General features: G+C 31.3%; 3 protein-coding genes across 5 annotated transcripts in view; 2 read left to right on the top strand and 1 right to left on the bottom strand.

The window, feature by feature from the left end:
- Window positions 1–1,470: 1,470 nt before the first annotated feature.
- On the top strand, window positions 1,471–3,722 carry LOC101500896 (glucan endo-1,3-beta-glucosidase 5). Its single transcript, XM_004507997.4, has 2 exons — window positions 1,471–1,898; window positions 2,445–3,722. Exons 1-2 carry the CDS (start codon window positions 1,552–1,554, stop codon window positions 3,580–3,582), a joined length of 1,485 nt encoding a protein of 494 aa, XP_004508054.1. The 5' UTR covers window positions 1,471–1,551; the 3' UTR covers window positions 3,583–3,722.
- A 511-nt stretch (window positions 3,723–4,233) lies between these two features.
- LOC101500584 (uncharacterized) lies at window positions 4,234–8,298 on the top strand. Its single transcript, XM_004507996.4, has 6 exons — window positions 4,234–5,348; window positions 6,193–6,290; window positions 6,606–6,630; window positions 7,133–7,253; window positions 7,344–7,478; window positions 7,712–8,298. Exons 1-6 carry the CDS (start codon window positions 4,886–4,888, stop codon window positions 7,914–7,916), a joined length of 1,047 nt encoding a protein of 348 aa, XP_004508053.1. The 5' UTR covers window positions 4,234–4,885; the 3' UTR covers window positions 7,917–8,298.
- Window positions 8,299–11,576: 3,278 nt separating this feature from the next.
- The window catches only part of LOC101500267 (alpha-aminoadipic semialdehyde synthase), an 11,445-nt gene continuing 3,533 nt past the window's right edge, over window positions 11,577–19,488 (bottom strand). The window contains exons 9-24 of one of the 3 annotated variants that reach the window (XM_027336632.2): window positions 18,459–18,555; window positions 18,196–18,362; window positions 18,057–18,114; window positions 17,595–17,735; window positions 15,785–16,111; window positions 15,604–15,684; window positions 15,418–15,483; window positions 14,942–15,059; window positions 14,183–14,312; window positions 13,974–14,053; window positions 13,545–13,703; window positions 12,927–13,164; window positions 12,738–12,846; window positions 12,198–12,359; window positions 11,940–12,009; window positions 11,577–11,738 (exon numbers count right to left, since the gene is read on the bottom strand). In XM_027336632.2, the coding sequence (XP_027192433.1) occupies window positions 11,686–11,738; window positions 11,940–12,009; window positions 12,198–12,359; window positions 12,738–12,846; window positions 12,927–13,164; window positions 13,545–13,703; window positions 13,974–14,053; window positions 14,183–14,312; window positions 14,942–15,059; window positions 15,418–15,483; window positions 15,604–15,684; window positions 15,785–16,111; window positions 17,595–17,735; window positions 18,057–18,114; window positions 18,196–18,362; window positions 18,459–18,555 (2,056 nt within the window). In that variant the 3' untranslated portion in view covers window positions 11,577–11,685. Of the gene's footprint in view, window positions 11,739–11,939; window positions 12,010–12,197; window positions 12,360–12,737; window positions 12,847–12,926; window positions 13,165–13,544; window positions 13,704–13,973; window positions 14,054–14,182; window positions 14,313–14,941; window positions 15,060–15,417; window positions 15,484–15,603; window positions 15,685–15,784; window positions 16,112–16,276; window positions 16,295–17,594; window positions 17,736–18,056; window positions 18,115–18,195; window positions 18,363–18,458; window positions 18,556–19,488 lie in introns of those variants that run through there. The other 2 variants (XM_073363699.1, XM_027336634.2) reach the window with 2 other exon arrangements.

The raw sequence follows: 19,488 nt of genomic DNA, 5'->3' as shown, positions 1-19,488 counted from the left end.
TATTATTATTATTATTATTATTATTATATTAATAATATTATTTCCTATTTTAAATTCTATCAATTAAGCAATTACTCGGTAAGCATTCCATATTCAATAGTTGTTCCATATTCAGTAGTATTTCATATTTGGTAGTTGTTCAATTAGTCAATCACTCAATAGTCTTCCATATTTGTTTAAGAGGCAATAATGAACGTGTTTGTTTAAAAAAAAAAATTATTATTTGACACAAAAAATTATTTTTAGGGTTTAAAGGATGTTTGTTTCATATTTTTTAAAAATTATTTTAAATAGACTTCCAAGTCAGACCAGACTTTTAAAAAGGTCAGGTCAGACCGAAAAAAAAGCCTATGATAGGCCATAGACCTAAAAAATAAATCGTAGGCCAGACTCAGACCTTTCAAAGTCTGACCTGACCTGGCCTATTCCCACCCCTAGGTACAACCTTCTCATATAGGTCATTTACTGATTTTTTCAATTTTCTGGGAAAACTTAACCAAGCTAATGCCTTTTGTTTTTACGAAAAATGTTTATGAATTTGTAGGCATTAGTGAACTTAATTTCTTAAATTATTGAAATATAAGATTATTTGTAATTTAAAATTCTCGATTAATGTCTTTGAGATAATTTTAACGGTGAGTTGATATATAAAAGGATTAACATCATAAAAGATTTTAAATTTTAATAATTATTTTAAAATTTTATGGCAACGGCCTGATATAATCTTAAGAGAAATTAGTAGCCTTTATTGGATGATATTTATAAAGAAAATTCAAGTCGATATTGGATATAAATATAATAAGATCACATTAAATAATGCACACATAATTGAACTCGATATTGGACACCAAACAATAATAAGACACGTTCAGCTGGGATCTCTTGATACTAATCTTCCATGTTCCTAAAAAAAATCATTCGAGTCTAATTTTCATTTTTACACGATTAGCACGTTATGACTAATTATATATGCAATTTTATAAATAATTATAACAAAAATCAAATATTACTAATGATATAATGATATAGTAACTGTAATTGATTGAAAATGTAAGAAAAAGATACACTAAAGATTTTTATGAATTAAATTCATTTTAGAAAAGTATTTTCGAATGAGAAAATAACGGCATTTTTGTTATTTTCAAATGACATAAAAGCTGTACTTTTTATGTATACTTTTAAGGTCCATGGCAATCCTGAATATTATAGGGGACACTTGGATTGAAAATAAATTAAACATCTGAATTTCGAGGTGCCTTTTAGTTTGATTCTACCTTTCTTTGCTAGATCATTCTCCCTCTCCTACCACCTAGGCATTTTCAAGCATAATAAAAACACAAGATTATGCCTTGGTGTAATCCAACTGGTTTTGGAATCAAGTGCTTGTTTGAGTTTTCATGTAATTCTTTACGTAACTTTCTACTGAATAAAAGGACATTTATACTTTTCCCCCCACTTTATTCATTGAAGAGTCGTTATCTTCATATATGTGTGTTGAGACAAATAAAAGTAAAAAATAGAGTCAAGTGAAGGGGAAAAAAAAAAGACAATATGGGATTTCAACGTTTTACTACATGCTTTTTGTTAGCACTTTGTATACTAAGCCAAAGTTTAACAAAAGGTACATTTGGTTTTGCATGCAACTGGGGAACACGTACAACACATCCTCTTCCACCTGAAATACTTGTGAAGCTTATGAAGGACAATGGAATTAACAAAGTGAAGCTGTTTGAAGCTGAACCAACGGCATTAAAGGCTCTTGGGAAATCTGGCATTCAGGTTATGGTTGGCATACCCAATGACATGTTGGATTTACTTGCTACCAGTGTCAATAATGCTATTGCATGGGTCGACCAAAATGTATCCTCTTACATATCCAAAATTGGGGTCGATATAAGGTACTCTCTTCATCCCTATAAGAACCTACTAGATTTCTTTGTTTATAGTTTTAATAAGTGTCATATTTGGAAAAAGAGTACTAAATATATATTTAGAAAAATGATTTTGTTTGTTTTGCAAAATTACATTCTAGAAATGTTAGGATCAATAGCAACACTATAATATTATAACAAACCGCAATTGTTTCACGATATGTGATTGCACTTATAGCAATGCTATAACGTTGTAATATAGCAGAATTTGAACAAATTGTAATTTTTTGCTATATGCAATTGACAATGTATTGGTGTAGAGTCTATAAGCTCGATGAAGACATAAAAGGAAGTAACAAGGAGGAAAACAATGAAAAATTGAAGTCATAACTTTAGCTTGAAAGGTCCTGATCAAATCTGAAACCCTGCATTTGTGGAAGTTAATATATTTAGGCTTATTATTATTGTGGTTTTAATGGTTTTTTCCTGTAACATTAGAACTTTATGTTGGAGCAAGTTGAAAATGAAATGCAATTGTAAAAATAACCAATGTTTTTGTAAAATTATTACCAGGTATGTTGCTGTAGGCAATGAAGCTTTCCTAAAAACATACAATGGTAGATTTGTGCAATCAACATTTCCAGCCATAAAAAACATTCAAGCAGCACTTATAAAAGCAGGGTTAGGAAGACAAGTAAAGGTGACAACACCATTAAATGCTGATGTTTACCAAAGTGATAGTGGTCTTCCATCAGGTGGAAACTTTAGACCAGACATTCAAAATCAAATGATTTCAATAATCAAATTTCTTAGCCAAAATGGTGGCCCTCTTACATTTAACATCTACCCTTTTCTTAGCCTTGATGCTGATCCAAATTTTCCTAAAGAATTTGCTTTCTTTGATGGTTCTGCTTCCCCTGTAGTTGATGGTTCAATTTCTTACACTAATGTTTTTGATGCAAACTTTGATACACTCATTTCATCTCTTGAAAAAAATGGTTTTGGTTCAATGGATGTTATAATTGGTGAAGTCGGTTGGCCAACTGATGGAAATTCAAATGCTAATGCAAAAAGTGCACAAAGATTTAATCAAGGACTTGTTAATAGAATAGTGAAAAAACAAGGTACACCTAAAAGACCAACACCACCTGAAATTTACATGTTTGCCCTTTTAGATGAAGATGCTAAAAGTATTGATCCTGGCCCTTTTGAGAGACATTGGGGAATTTTCAATTTTGATGGTTCCATGAAATACCCTTTAAATCTTGGTAGTGGAAAATCACTTGTTGGTGCAAGAGGTGTTAAATATTTGACAAAACAATGGTGTGTTATTTCATCTAATACAAATGTTTTAGATCCTAGTTTTGCAGAAAGTATGAGTAAAGCTTGTACTTATGCTGATTGTACATCTCTTGCTCCTGGTTCTTCTTGTAGTGGTTTAGACACAAAGGGTAATGCTTCATATGCATTTAATATGTATTATCAAACATTGGATCAACGAAAAGATGCATGTCAATTTAATGGTCTATCAGTTGTTACCAACATTGATCCTTCACCTTCTCAAGGTACTTGCCATTTTGAGATTATGATTGATATAGGTAAGCATGAAAGTAAATCTACTTCTTCTGCAGCACCAAGAATTGGAATTGAGTATTTTATGGTCATGCTGGTATCAAGCTTCATTATCATATTATTATCATTATTTATATAGTCTTGTTTGAATTGTACATTATTATCTCTGTTTTTTTTTTTTTTAGTTTTGGTTTTATTTATCTCTAGTTTGCCAAAAATAAATGTACTATTGAAATTCAATGATTCTATTCTAGAGTGACACAATTTTTAATCGGTCCATATTGTGGTACTGTTATCTCAAATTCTCAACCATTTTAGTATGTTGGTATTGCCAATATGTGAATATGAAACTATACTATACTGTCTATACATATCACTTACACCATAACCAATCCACCACACTGTAATCACTGTGGAATTGATAATATTTGATCATTCCATCAATGATAAAACAAATACTTGAAAATTAACATACCTCAACACTAAATTAACATTAATTAAGAATAAAAATTTAAATTGATGACAAATTAATAAAAATTAGCTTACAAAAATAACTGTTATTTTCGTAAGTCATCTCAATTATTATTGTAAAAAGAATGTTTTTAATGTATAATGAAAAAATGCTTAATTTAAATACACTTTCGGTATAAAAATAAAAATAGGAAACATAGTAAACTTTTTTTTTGTTCAGTAACAATGTTAAACTTTTTCGCCCAAATGAAAAAGTTTATACACAAAAAATATCTAAAATACAGCACAAAATTTAGTTGCAGAAAAAGAGAGCAAAAAGGATAACAGACAATGATGCCCTAATTTCCGCATTAACCAAAACCAAAATTATTTACTACTTTACTCCTTCATATTTTTAATTGTCTCTTATCAAACAAATTAGTCTAATCTATCTATTGTGGGAATTCCGATGCATGCAAATTGCAATGCCCAATCAATGATTCTATATATATACATATATATCAACAACAACAAAAATTCAAAATTTGAGTAACTATTAAACAGTGTGAGATCAGAGAAACAGATAAAGGTTCAAGGAATCACCGATTTGTTTTGATACATTCCCCCCTTTTGAGGTTTTCTACTAATTCTACTCAATCTCAACCAAAATTTCTCTTCTTTTCCGTCTTTATTCATTGGATCCAAAAAATTTAGGATCCGATTTTGCCCAATTATTTTATTTTCACTTCTAGGGTTTGAGTCGGTTACGTTATTGGGCAACACCCTTTTGGCCCAAACGTGATTTGACCGCAAAAAGATTGGTCTTTGATAATTCCAGTGTTTCAATTCAATCCAATCGTTTCTGGAATTGATTCTGTTTCAAAGTAGAATATTGCCTTTTTTGCTGTGAGATTTATCTCTTCAATTTAATTTCCCTCCTTTTTTTTTATAATTGTGATGCAAAATTATCATAGCAAGATTCTGTTGTTATTATGTTTAGATTAAAGAGTAGTGAAAGTCTTGCACGGTTCTTGTATCAGAAAACTCTGCATAATAATTCTATGGCTTATTCAATAGGTTATTATGATCCTTGTTCCCATTTGAATAAGGCTTTTTCTCAGTACCCTTGTGATCGTGGTAGCTACCTCTCTTTTCCATTTATTAGTAATCTTGTTTATGCTAATGTTTTTGGGGTTAGCAGAAAAATTGGATTAGGTCAAAAAGTTTGTGGCTTTTCCACTAGTGGTAGTAGTAGAAGTAGTGATTGTAGTAAGTTTTTTGTGAGGGCTAGTTTATGGCCTCGCGGCTTTGCATCTGATTTGGAGCAAGGGAATGGTGATGCTACTCTTGTTAAGGTTGATGATGGAGGACTTAATGGAAGTCCTGCTACACCGCTCGGCTTCCGGGATCAACGTTTCTCTGAGAAAATTGTTGTTGCTGTTGATGTAGATGAGGGTATGTATGCAATTGTATATGTTTGTTCTTATCCTTTTCTGTTTTATGACATGTCTTCAATACTTTATAATTTGATTTTGTTATATGGAATAATGAAAACCACGTGTAAAATCTGACTATATGTTCTGGTTTCACTGTATAGTTTATAGTAGCTAATCACTGTGCTCTCGTGGCGAAATTAATCTAATATTAATGGAGGGTCAAGATTAAATTCCTTCTAGATATGTTCTGTCCTTTTTGTGTCTGTATTTAAATATGCAAGGATATTTGCTTCTTTTTGCTTCTGTTTAACTGTTTTTATTTATTTGTTTCATTTTTTAGTATAATTAAGAATTGAGAAACTGTAAAACAGTCAGATTATACTGCATAGTCCTAAGCTTCATTCATGTGTTCACGCAACTGTGATAAAGGTCAACTTCGCAATTCCTTTTGTTAAATGTGAAGTCCTGAAGTTACCCCGAATTCTTGGATATGTGTATTGACTGTGTAAGGAAGGAATGAAGATCATTGACCCCTGTTTTTCTTTTGGCTGCGCGATGATAGCTGCAATATTTCAATTCTATTGTGTTTCTAGGGTTATTTGAATTTTTTGTTATTCTTTACAAGTGTGAATAAACTTGTGCTTTGTTTTATTAAATAATTGTAAGTTGCCCATTCCAGTCTCCAGGTGTGCATGAATAACTGATAATCCTATATTTTCAGTGCGACGTCTCACCTTGAATCAGTTACTTTTTCTTGATTTTCACTCCACTGTTTAAATTGGCTAATACATAACAGAATTCTTAGATTATCATTATCCACATATGTTCTCTGATGTATTGGTTTTTTTCATTTTTATAAGCAGTATTAGGAAACTTCGTGTCGGCTCTCAACAAGTATATTGCCGATCAATATTCATCAAAATATTCGGTTTCTGAATATCATGTGTACGAGTTCTTTAAGGTAACTTTTGTTGGATGCTTTGGTCATTCCATGCTTTGATAAGTGATTGAGTTTTGCTATTATTGAACAATGTCGATGCACAGGAACTTGCATGTTCTTTCGGAGCCTCGTTTCCCACCCTATTCTCCATCCAATCTTATGTATAATAATGTACTCTATGAGCACTTACATGGTTATTGTCTTGAACCACATCTTATTTTATGCATTAGGACATTAGATGTATCTGGCTTGTGCACTAGTTGTAGTCCATTCCATTGTTGTGAATTTGTGCATGTTTAAATGTAGAGCCTGATGCACCCTTCATTTCTGTTGCAGATATGGAACTGTTCACGTGTTGAAGGTAACTTGTATTCATCACAGTCATATTCCGTTCCGTTAAGAACTTTGCTGGACATTAGAATTTTTCATTATTGGATTTTTACAATGTTCATTGGTTGAAGTGTCTCTTTAGAAATCTGGATGATCTTTCTTGAGATTGTATTCCCTATAAATGTATGTTGAAAGAGTCAATTTCTAAAACTTGGTTTTCGTGATTGAGGCAAGTCTTTGAACAACCATTTAACCTATTGTTCTTCAAAATATGCTCTCACATTAGAAGTAAACTAAGGCATCTCAATTGTTAAAGAGAAAAAAATTACAAAAGATATTTGTACACATCAACATTTGATTTTTCATTGATGGTGTAGATGTCTTACTATACTCTCTAATAAAGCAAGATTTGCCTAATTCTTGTTCAAAAGGGACAAGTAGTGCAATAATTTTATCAATTTTTGCCTAATGAAATAATTTTATGCTTCCACATGACTAATGAACTGGTTGGAAATCAATATCTTTCTCTGCAGCTGATTTTCGTGTTCACGAGTTTTTTAAGACGCCATATTTCAAGTCAGGGATTCATCCTCTTCCAGGTGCTCAGACGGCACTTCAAAAGTTATCAAGATTTTTTAACCTATCAATTGTAACGTATGATTTTGGTATTTATTGAACTTTCATCAACGTATAGAGGAATCTCGTCAGGATCAACTAACCAAGGCTCTTTTATTAAATGTTCAGGTCTCGGCAGTATGTAATTAAGGATCACACAATTGAATGGATAGAGAAGAATTTCCCAGGACTGTTTCATGAAATTCACTTTGGTAACCACTTTGCACTTGATGGGGCATCAAGACCAAAATCAGAGATTTGTAGGTGTGCCCCTTGATCCTCTCTTCATATGCATTTCTCTATGATTTGGCTAAAAATCTTGATGCTCTTTGGTCAATATGTTGAACTCTTATGGACACTGAAAGGTTCAAGTATTCATAGATTTGGATCATATAGTTGTTTCTTTCTTTCTTCCTCAAACTCATGATGAAATTGGTGTTCAAATTCCCTTTTTTATTATCATTTAAAGATGCAAACTTGCTGTTTCTCATTGACAGGTCTTTAAATGCCAAGGTTCTTATTGATGATAATCCGCGATATGCAATAGAGTGTGCTGAAGTTGGAATTAGAGTCTTACTTTTTGATTATGAAAACTCATATCCTTGGTCCAAGAATGAGTTAGTTGATGAGCACCCTTTGGTGACCAAAGTTAAGAATTGGAAAGAGGTGGAACAACAATTGATGTCATTGATAGCTTCATAGTCTAAATCTAATGACTAGGATTTGTGGAGGCCACACCCTCTCTAACATCAAATGCTGGACTAATTCATGTTTTTGAAATGTCTAACTTATCTTCTGGAAAATTTGTAGTATTTTGAACTTTGAAGTTGCTGCAAGATGGTGAACTACCTAGAGGAATGACACAATCATATTCTTTTTCCCATTTTGAACAACACTAATGAAGATTGAAACAAGTTGTTCACTATGGTGGAAATTATATATTGATAACTAGGCAAAGATTTGTTTATGCCTTCCATGAATGTACAAGTGGAACCCGAATGATATATGGTTGCACCATATTATTACTCAACATTGACCACAAAATGTATGTTCTCTTCTTATATACTTTTAGTGTGGTTTATTATATGTGTTTTGGTTGGAGTTTGATTATGAGTCACTACAACTCAAATGGTTTCAGTTAAGGGTTGAAAAATCGAGTGTTTAAATCTTAGTAAAGGAGAAAATGCAAACATAACAACTGAAGTTTCTTCATTTTCTTAAAGTTACTTGGTTTTACATAATAGCATTTCCAAGATTTTTCCCCAAGATTTTTATAATATAAAGCTGGGTTATTGGATTGGGATTTCACAAGATCTTGAAAGACTTTTTATGATAGAAATATATTGTGGTATTCAATCAAGACTATTAAATTCTTTTTAATAAGGGAACAAAATCCAGTGATATTCAATATAGATTTTTTTATCATTTATAAAATTCCACTCAACAGTCTCATACAAATCCTTGAGATTTTTTCACAATCCTTAAAGTTGTTTAATGTCGTTGCCGCCTATTGTTCCTCTGTTCAACTTCAATGCCATTTCTTTCTTTATTGTCATCATCAATTTCAACTTCACATATCTACTAAAAAAAATGACCATGACTTCTAGCTGAACTTGTTTTTCTTCTTCCATTTTTTGCTAAACGTATTATTTCAATGTTTATATACAATGATTATATTCTGAAGATAATTTTTTAAAGGTAAAATAATTGATTCTACTCTTTTTAATTGCTTTTGTAATCATTGATTCAATCATATTTTTTTAGAAAAACATTTTTAGCTCTATTTTTAGAGTTAATTTACAAAGACATAACTATGAATCTTTTCTTCAAACACAAGAACAAGAACTTTACGAAGGTTTATATAACTTCAAATATGTGAAAAAAAATGTTATTTAGGTATACATGAAATTAGAATAATATTGTTTTTCTATATCCAAATCTTATAATTTATTAATGTAAAATGCTAACATGTGTTTTTAGGGCACTTGTTAGTGTACTAAAAATAGAAATTTCACAATAGAAATTGTGTATTCTATTTCTCAAAAAGTTAAAAATTGTTTTCAAAACACATTTACCATTTGTAGACTTTTTACTTGTGGCTTATGTGCCCTAATGACACATATTAGCATTTAAGACACGTGTTAGCATAATCCTTTACTTATTATATTTTTTATCTACTCCTTAACTTTAAAATTTTACTAAAAATCGAGAATCATTTTAAAACTTATAAACTCATAAATTACCTTAAAAGCTTAAAAGTATGTGTTACAAATCCATTAAAATCTAAACTTACAAATTCATAAAGTAACTTGAAATCTTAAAAGTCAATTACGAAGGTTTTTAAAAGCTTCAAGATTATTATTTTGTTAAAACAATCTCTCAAAATCCCAATCCAATTATTTGTAGTCGCTCTTGTTGAAATGAATTTATTCAATTAACTTATTTTAATTATTAATATATATTTTCTTATCACTAAATATTTTTTTTATTGACACTTCTATTTTTACTTTAGAATTCTAAAATTCTTTTTCTGTTCAAAATTTTTACAAACTAAATTGATTAGATTTTTTATATCTTTTCTTATTTATCATTAATTAACATCCCGTTCGAGATGATTTTTGATTTTCTGTTCTGAAATTTTTAAAAGGCAAAATTAGTTTTTATTTTGAGTTTTCAATTGAGTTTTAGTATTTATTTTATTTAAATTGAATCATTTAACACAAATCATTATGAATTTTTTAAATATATAAAAAAAATATTAACATGTCAAAATAATTAAACATGAAAAAATAATTATTTTAAAATAATTTAAATATTATAAAATTATAATTTATTTTTAATTTTAGTAATAGTGGTTGAAATAGATAGTTGTTGAAGATGACTATTGTAGTAGTGATCGAGCGTCGAAGACAGCTGCAGCCAAAAAAGACGTAATAATTGGAATGTGATCGACAATAAATGTTGTGGTGGACGGTGGATGGAACTGGTCGTTGGAGACGGTGGTGGTGGCAGCGGTGGACGTAAGTGGTGATGATGGAGGTGGTCCAAGATGGTGGTTCGAGCTGAGTGGTAGTGGTAGGGTCGGACCTTAGAATTTAGGTGTCCCATACGAATAAAGAAAAGAGGCGTTTGTAATTATTTAAAAATTATATTTTGTATTTTTTTTCAAAATCATCAAAATTCAATTGTAATTAAGATTTTCAAAAAACGAGTTTCAATTTTTGTCAAAAAAAAAATCGATGCAAATCAAAATAAGACTATTTAATTTCTCATGTGAATTAGTAAATTTCTAAAAAGATTTTAACAACAATTTAAAAAATTATTAGTAAATTTCTAAAAAGATTTTAACAACAATTTAAAAAATTATTTCTATAAAAGTTGAATGAATAATTAATATTATTCTATAAGATATGCATACATCGAGAAAACAAATAAATATTTTTAAGTAATTCATTATTATATACAGTTTGATGTAAACTCAATTGCTAAAATTTATTTAACAGCTTCTAAATCTTCAAACAAAATTTTTCATCAAGATTATAAGAATTATTACATTTCTTTTTGTGTGCAAGTTTTATGATATTTACAACATATTTTAAGTTATTATCAAAGAGTAATCTAACCTTTAATACTAGACAAAATTGAAAAAACTATCATATAAAATTTGCTATACAACTCAAATATTCTATTAAGTGGGGCATTTGTTAATTTTTCATTTGAATATACTTTTAATTATATTTGTTTATATTGTAATATTATATATTTTAATTAATATTATTAAAGTAAAACAAGATTTGGTGTCCCTCAAAAAATAGGGTTTGGTATTTGTCCAACTCAATCGTCCTCAAGGCCACCAGTGGTGGCGGTGGTCATAGATAGTTTGTCGGTAGTGGCAGTGGTCAGAAATAGGTAGTCAGTGGTGAGGAGGTCAGAGATGGTTGTGGCGGTTGTTAGCAGGGGTGGTTGGTGGTAATCGGAGGTAAGTGTGGTCGGTAACCGTTGTGGTAGTCAATAATTCTTAAAAGAGTGATTATGTCTACTAATCATGACATGTTAATTTTAAAACAAAAATAAATATTATAAAATTACTTCTATAATTTTGAGTTTGAAAGAAAAACTATTTTAAAATTAAGTAAAAAATTAATTAGAGTTTTCCCTGAAAAGGTTTTAGTTTTGAAATTGATTTTTAAAATAAAAAACCATAAACTCACCATCATTCCAAACGGGTCCTAAATTTTTCATTGAAAAATTATAAAAATTCAGTGAAAATTCATAAAAATAAAGTCAAAACTCTCCCACTTAAAATCCTAATATAGCATCAGGCATGATCAGTATGCATAACATGAATTGATATTGCATTGCTGATATAGAATGGTAGTTCCGATTATTATTATTATTGTCGAAATTATTTACATTATATAGTACATCATCCTCTCTACATCAAACAGAACACCAACTTCAAATATACAAATTACTCACTCTTCTCTATCAACTTGATGCCATAAGCTTGTATAATATCAAGGGCTGCAAAGAACACAACACACAAATAAGCATTTATAAAAAAAAAACAGTTGCTACAATCTGAAACTTAAAAATATCTTTCAACACAATTGATTTTCTTTTTTCAATTTGTCCTTTCAACAAATGTGCATGCCAGAAAAAACTATACACTAACAAATGGACCACCAACCAAAACAAAACAAAAAAATTATACTATGCAGTCACCTGGAGTGTATACTTCAGGTTGAATGGGCCTTAAAACACCTCTTGTCTGAATTTTGTTGGTCAGTAAGAGCTGCACAAAAAATATGCCACAATTTCACTTATAGTATTTTTTTTCTCATAAACAAATATTAGTAAATTAGTGGTTACGTTAATTTTCAAAGTTCAAAGACCTTTGTGCACAGAGTTACCTATTTGGGATATTTACAGACGGTATTTAATTGGAATACAATGTAGATAACAGAAATGGAGGAAAAGTACCAGAGCTCCAACAGCAGCTGGAATACCAACAGTAAGGGCCATGGCAGTAGTGGTTTTTCCATCAACAGTCTTCCCAAATTCAAGCAAAGTAGCTCTATGCTTCTCTGTAATTTGGCTGTCGGGATATTCTATCTCCACTTCATGGTGCAAAAGCACCATATCCTACGTACAAATCGGATATAAGTCAACGCACTACAAACTAAATATTCTTTAAACATTCCTTCAAAAAATAAGTTGTTACTCAAGGTGATACGAGGAAATATTAAGGAGCTCACATGTTGGGTGTTCAAACACCAGTCTCCGTTCAAAAGAAAAACAGATAGTCTCCGTTCAAAAGAAAAACAGATACGGAAATATACAAACAAAGATAACCCAAGATTTGATTGCAGAGTTCAACCTGTAGAACTACTGCAACACCTTTTTATTATGATTCAAGCTTAGGGTTACATATTACAACTTGTGTTTAAATACTACACTTGAGTAACTTGTCCACTTATCAGTAAACTATGAATTATATTCAACGGATTCATAGTGATATACCTTTTCTGTGCTGGAGTAGGATAATCTCTCTTCCATACGGAAACAAGCAACATCAAAAGCACTTCGGCAGGAAGCTGGGATTTCTGTTTGATCAAGAAGTCCCAAAAATCTACATGAAAGAGAACATTATCAGGTTAAAACATTCGAATAATAATAGTACTACTAATAGGAGGGTGTTACATGGTCTACATGATTGTTTTTGCTGTCATCATTGCAGCTCTTTGATCTTTGCAATGTCCTAGTGTCAATATCTTTTCTATGATGTCCTCCTCTCCCATCAATGCTCCTTCCGGATCTTCATGAACAATTTTCAGAAGGTCAAACATGAATTTTCTAAAGGTTGGTCTCTGCTCATTCTTTAGAATCGGACGAACTTCATTGTTAAATAAGCCAATCCTAGAAAGTGTCCCCATGATCTCACTAAACCCTGTACATGGAGTTACTAAAAATAAGTTTCATAAAGAAAAATAAACATTTCATACTAGAACATAAATAAACTTTTCATACTTTAACATACAAAGCATGGATTAGTAGTTAATTTAAACATGATTCAAATAATGGTACTGTCATGGTGATAAATTGAGGTTTCAATTGCAGTTACACTGTGAATCTTGATATTGCAACAAAATGCAGGTATATGCGGCCACAACCACTGTTGCAATACCATTGCAGAGACCTACAAAATATTTATATTGCTGCCTCAATGGAGCCAAATATTGACTAATGTAGATTAAACAAGTTTTTGAGAACTTCATAATCAGTGGCAAAAGTTGGACTGAAAATAGTAGGAGCATATATAAACCATACCTTCATAACGGAGTGTTCCGCGAAAGACTGTTGATGCTTCAGTTCCTATTCCATATAAATCTCCATAAAGTAAAGAGTTGCGGTTTGGAAGACATTCCAAAGCAAAAGCAGGAAAGTCAGGTAGCCTTAGTTTTGTAGCTGAATCATAAAGATTGTCCCCTGTCCAACAAACAAGTGTTATGCAGTGAGCGTATAAACGTTTCAAACAAATGTAACAAAGGGGATGAGACTTATTCAACATGGAACAAATAATCTATGCAAGACTTCTCCTTTAGCCAAAACATAGAAATTTTCATGCATGTTATTGACAGTAAATGCATGCATACCTAATACAGAAGCATGTTAAGAAACTTAACAAAATGGAATAGAGAATATATCATGTTTGTTTCTTTTACGAAATTAATACTCCCCTTTTATTGAAAAGCTTACCATCAATATGTACAGTTTCACCATGGTATTTGTAGGTGGCAGGATTGCGCCCAGCTCGGATGGCCCCTACCGGATTCCAGCTGAAATAATTGGCAACACAATGAGTCGTTATAGCAACACAGAAAACCATCAAGTTAAATCAAGATTTTAAGAGAAATTTAGAAACACTAGGGAACTGTTTCCATTGATACAGACATTCCAAGAAGTACCTGAATTTATATGCTAATGGGTTATTAGCATCTTCAGGAGATGGAAGTCCACCACAGTATGAAGTGAAAGACTTTATTGTCCCCTTCTTCATATGTGCTTGGTTGATCATCTTCATTGCCATCATGTGATCTGAATCATCAATTCCAAGCTTATTACAAGATCCGTTTTGGTAGAAAATGTGTCAAGATTTTACAGAATATTATAATTTTCAGAAGTTTTCAGCCAATGTGTTGAGATGAAAATAAGTAAACAAGTATTTTTTTCAAGAAATTAGTATAAATTGGATGACATGATATGTATGTAACATGTAGTACATTACATAGATTTTTTCTAATGATTTCCTCGATTTTTTTTTTTTATTCTTAACTTCCAGTTCCCAAAGGAAATGGACTCTGGTAATACGGAGTTCAACCGGGAAATAAGTACAATATGACCAAGAATTGTTCAAACCAGGGTTCAAACTTGGATACTTCCGATCGATTCGTCCTTAGCTGAAGCTTCTGAACTACTTTAACCCAATCACTTGGTTTGAAAAACATTGTAGGCTAGTCATACATAACATCAGAATATAAGCAAATGCAATGCTCTTGCAGTGCCAAGATCCCAAATTTAAAGAAAATATCTCTTAGAAGTGAGAACAATAATTCAAAAACTGATTTTGTAATATGTATATAAATCCAGATGCGTTATTATTGACTATTTTATACAGCATAATTAAGTCCTGGAAAATGATAATTAAATATCAGAATAGCTCATACCTATTCCTGGGTCCAAGCCCATCTCACCAAGAATTGTTATACCAGCATCTTTAGCCTTATCATCTAGCATTGACATGGAGCTATCAACATAGCTAGCAGTAACCAAATGTTTTTTCAACTGCATCATGAAATTAGAAACATATTCATTTACTAAGCTATGACAAATAAATAATATTTATGTACCTCTTCTACCTCTAAGGATTTCACTAAAATATTTCTAATATTCTAGTCAGAGAATTAAAGAAAGCATTGGGTTGCAGGGGAATTGTTTTCCTATGTATTACTTGTAACAATGTTTAACTTGATTTGAAGAGACTTCAAATCATAAGTTCAATTATTTACAATTTTCATGGTCTTTAATCTGTTCCAGACATGCTTTATTGAAAAGCTGGTGTTACTATAGTTGTTTATTTCCTCCTTAAGAAATATCAGTTTAGTTCAATATTGAATGATAACATAAAGTTACTGCACAGCACCTCAATGCAAGCATTTGCTACGTTAATGTGACAACTAGCAGGCAGCAAACTTATAACAACGTCCACCTGCAAAAAAAAAAAGAAAATAAAAACAAATCTTAAGGGTTCAATAAGGTTATTGCAATATGCTTTCTACAGATAGCAGTTAACAAATCTGTAGAAAATACTTCCCAAAGACAAGTGTACCTGTGAAATGCACTTAAAAAGATTGGCACTATCCATCACATCAAGCTGAATTCCAGTTACATTTGGAATTCCCTCAACAATCTGCACCGATATAATATCAAATCGAGGATAGGTTTGAAAATACGAGTTCTACTTCCATAGTAAAACTAATGTAAAAGCAAATATTTTGGTCCAAATATACCTGCTCTGCATCCTTCAGGTACAAAGATCCCACAATGACATCAACATCAATCTGATCTTCAAAATCCTCTTCCAACAATGTTTTATGCCTTCCAAATGATGATAACATTTCGGCAGCTGGCTGACAGACTCGACCAGCACCAAGAATCAAAACTGCAGCCTTCTTTTTTGAATCAGGTTCCTTCTCCATGCCGTTATCTTGAACTTTACCAAGCTTAAGTGAAAGTTTACTATTTTGATTTGAAAATCTGTTATTTCCAGTTGGATTAGCAAGAGAGGTTAAAGAATCAATGATATGATCCAGAACATCCCTATCATCTGCACTAACCTGTTGAAAACACAGCAGGTTGTCACAACATTAATTAGTTATAACTTTACTAGGGTCTAAACAAAAATCATAGGCATAGTTTCCATAAAAATATGACTAGTAGAAACCAAAGATTATCAGACCAAGTGGTCTGTCCCCGCCTAAATTGACACCACGATATCCTACCATAAATTATGTCTAATGATAAACCATTTAATCCTAAGCCATCTTAATGGTTTGGCTTATAATTTTCCTAAGTCTTCCTCTTTCACTATCTATTGGATTAACTTCCACCTAGTTTACTCTTCTCACTAGTACTTCTAGACATGTCCAAACACCTTGTTAGTATTACAAGCATTATGCAATTACTACTATGAATGTTCTGTTTCTCATTTTTATTATATGAATGAGATGAGAGAGAGTACAAGTTATATAGTGTGCTAATCCTACACCCAAGTGTAGTTTAGCACTAATTATCAAAATATAATTCTGCGCATAGGCAGGGTGAAGGATAAGCCTACAGCTGTCCTGGACAGCTGACTAATTACACTTACGTTAGCTTTTACAAGTATTACAAGCATTATGCTAATATAATAATACCACTCTAATAGTTAAAACAGAAACCCCGGCTCAAAAGAATAAAAACACAAACAAAAAACACTCTATGTTTGGTAAATTGTGCATATTTTTTAAAACGACTACAGTACCTATGTATTATAATTTCAAACTTACGATTTATTGTGTACAATTTATATTTAAATACTACAGTTCTGATTTCAACATTACCTTAGAGTAGATATTTCTTGGGAAAATAGGAGTGCATGGCCACGCTAAAAAATATCATTAGACATACAAAATATTGTAGCATATTATTTATATTTATATTTATATTTATATATTACGTTTTCAATCTTCTTTTTCTTACTCAAGTGAATGCATGATTGACTCCTACATGATCCTTTTTGCATTTCCATTATATATTTTTGGACAAAAGTCAAAAACAAACTTCACAGGAATCAATCTCTTTACATCAGGGTTTGAACAAGGAAACTAACCACTACATTTCATTCACTCAGTTGATACTATACTAATGAGAGGGTACATGCATAGCCTTTTATAAGCTTACAAAATCTAATTTACTAACCCAAAACATAAACGGTGGTGTGGCAACATAATGTCCATGCGGTGCCTCAATTCATTCGGCTGAGTGAAGATTATTGTGGCCACCTCCATATTAACCAATCACATTGCTTTTTTAGTGATAGAGGAAAAAGCGATACACTAGTATGTATCTAAGTTCTTTCTAGAGATTTCTCTTACTTTTAATTTCAAAGCTTTTGATTTAATATCTTCTAACATTTTCTATATTAATTATCATCCCACAAATTTTACATGTTCTAATAAAGATATGAAATTCAGTTATTCAAGTAGATTGCATTCAGTAAAAGAATATCTTTTTTAGGGGCATAAGTAAACATTCCAGTTTGAAAAAATGAGTGCTTACTTCAAGTTCAGAGTATGATATAGCATTAACACTCTGACCCACATGGCAATTGACCAGGTGGAAGAAGCCTCCCGCAGCTTCAATAATATCTAGAGCCTCATTTATCAAAAACTTATCAAATAAGTGACCACTCAGAGATACCTGTCAAACATATTCAGCCATCATGATCACAAGATTAAATATCAAATATCAGGATTACCATGGTTATCTACTACACAAGTTCATTTAGGCATATGTAGTACCACCAATGGATAAATAAATTGATTTTGGTATTAATGATTTAGAGATTTAATTTTTAAGAAAAGTCGAAGCTATTTTGTATTTCTTTATCATAATGAAAATCATTTTTTTTTTAAATCTATCGAAAAGATTTTTATGAGAAGCTACTCAAAACAATTTCTCATTTGAAGTAGATTTCTTAACAAAACTGTAACAAATTAGCCCTTAAATTTATGAACACACCGATGTATGGTATTTCCTCTTGTTAGATAAAGAATCTGCCGAGTTTTCTGATACTTCCCTGCAAACAAAGTGAAAGAAAATGTTTCAGTTAAGGATATCATAGATAAGAACAAATAATGAAAAATAGATGAAAACATACTCAGAATCAGATTTCAGCATGCGTGGTATGTAATCATATAAAGAGGTTAGAACACCTCCATGGACTATGCAAGCTCTCCTTAAGTGAGCAGGCAAGTTTGTAATGTCTGTAGCAGAAGCCAAATTTGTGACAAATTGGGACAGTACATTTCCAAAATATCGAGAAGCCTAGTCATAATCAAATTGAATATTCAATCATTTTCTCCCAACATGTTATAACATTCTCTTATCCAATCCAATGGATGTTACATTATATTCTTTTACCTCTTTTGCAAATTCTGTTGGAAGAATGTCAACAGCTAAACATATAACTCCATTTCCCTCCATGTCATCGTGGTATGAATCCGTTATTGGATCATATCTAACAACAATTTTAATTCAACACATCATATTAGATATATAAGAAAATTATTACGTAAATGTTTGCTATTCAACTGACACACTGAATACTGATATTGAGAAAGATAATATTTCAGCATAAGTAACACCCACAAATGTCATAGCTTATGGAGATCTTACAACTGATCATGTTGGATAAACAAAACAACAGAGTTAATCGCTTATAGCATAACTCGTTGAGTTTTTGTTACTTCTTGTGGACAACTATGATATATAGAACATATGGATATCATTGTTAAAGGTGTCTCATCGGCTTTTCTATGGCTTGTCAAAGGTGTGTTTCAGTCTCTCTTGATGTTTAAACTTCTTGTCCTGCATTAGTATCATCTAAGGAAAAGAACTACAATAGCTCCTGGTAAGTGAAAGTGCATTTCTTTTTTATAAATTTATTTATATATCAATTCATATAAACTAGTGGCCCTAATAAGGTATTGCATTGCACTAGAGCTGAGTGGTGGAGGAACTTTAGATTGCATATTCCAAATCTTCAATTGTTTGCTGTTAAATATTGAGCTTGACTTGTAATGCATGGAGATGTGAGCAAAAATGGAGTACATTTGATATGATAATGTAAGTTAATGTTAAAAGATTTATAGTTTTCAATTGAACTTCTTGGTTGGACTGGTTAGCATGATTTTTGTTGGTACTTGTATGTTTTTTTTAAGACACCTACGACTTTTTATTGTTAATTATGAATCTTGTGAATTTTGAGTAATTCTCATCATTTTTAAACTGCAAAACAAATTCATATAGCAGCCTTCCTGTTATCCGCTATCCTGCTATAGCGTCTTTGGAGTCGGCTGCCATGAATTGTTGTAGGGGATTAATAACATTCACTACTTGACAAACATTCTTCCATTGATGTCTATGTCCTGATGGGATATTCTTATTTTCC

Source organism: Cicer arietinum, chromosome 7 (genome assembly GCF_000331145.2).
Source record: "Cicer arietinum cultivar CDC Frontier isolate Library 1 chromosome 7, Cicar.CDCFrontier_v2.0, whole genome shotgun sequence".
Taxonomy (NCBI): domain Eukaryota; kingdom Viridiplantae; phylum Streptophyta; class Magnoliopsida; order Fabales; family Fabaceae; genus Cicer; species Cicer arietinum.
The sequence above is the reverse complement of the archived record's forward strand: the minus strand, read 5'-3'. Positions and strand labels throughout refer to the sequence as shown.

What these genes read in the sequence shown, in the direction of transcription:
- LOC101500896 (XM_004507997.4), top strand. Translation starts at nt 1,552, where the DNA reads ATGGGATTTCAACGTTTTACTACATGCTTTTTGTTAGCACTTTGTATA. An exon ending in AAAATTGGGGTCGATATAAG is followed by an intron (nt 1,899 to 2,444) that starts GTACTCTCTTCA and finishes AATTATTACCAG; the next exon opens with GTATGTTGCTGTAGGCAATG.
- LOC101500584 (XM_004507996.4), top strand. Translation starts at nt 4,886, where the DNA reads ATGTTTAGATTAAAGAGTAGTGAAAGTCTTGCACGGTTCTTGTATCAG. An exon ending in GAACTGTTCACGTGTTGAAG is followed by an intron (nt 6,631 to 7,132) that starts GTAACTTGTATT and finishes CTTTCTCTGCAG; the next exon opens with CTGATTTTCGTGTTCACGAG. An exon ending in TTTAACCTATCAATTGTAAC is followed by an intron (nt 7,254 to 7,343) that starts GTATGATTTTGG and finishes TTAAATGTTCAG; the next exon opens with GTCTCGGCAGTATGTAATTA.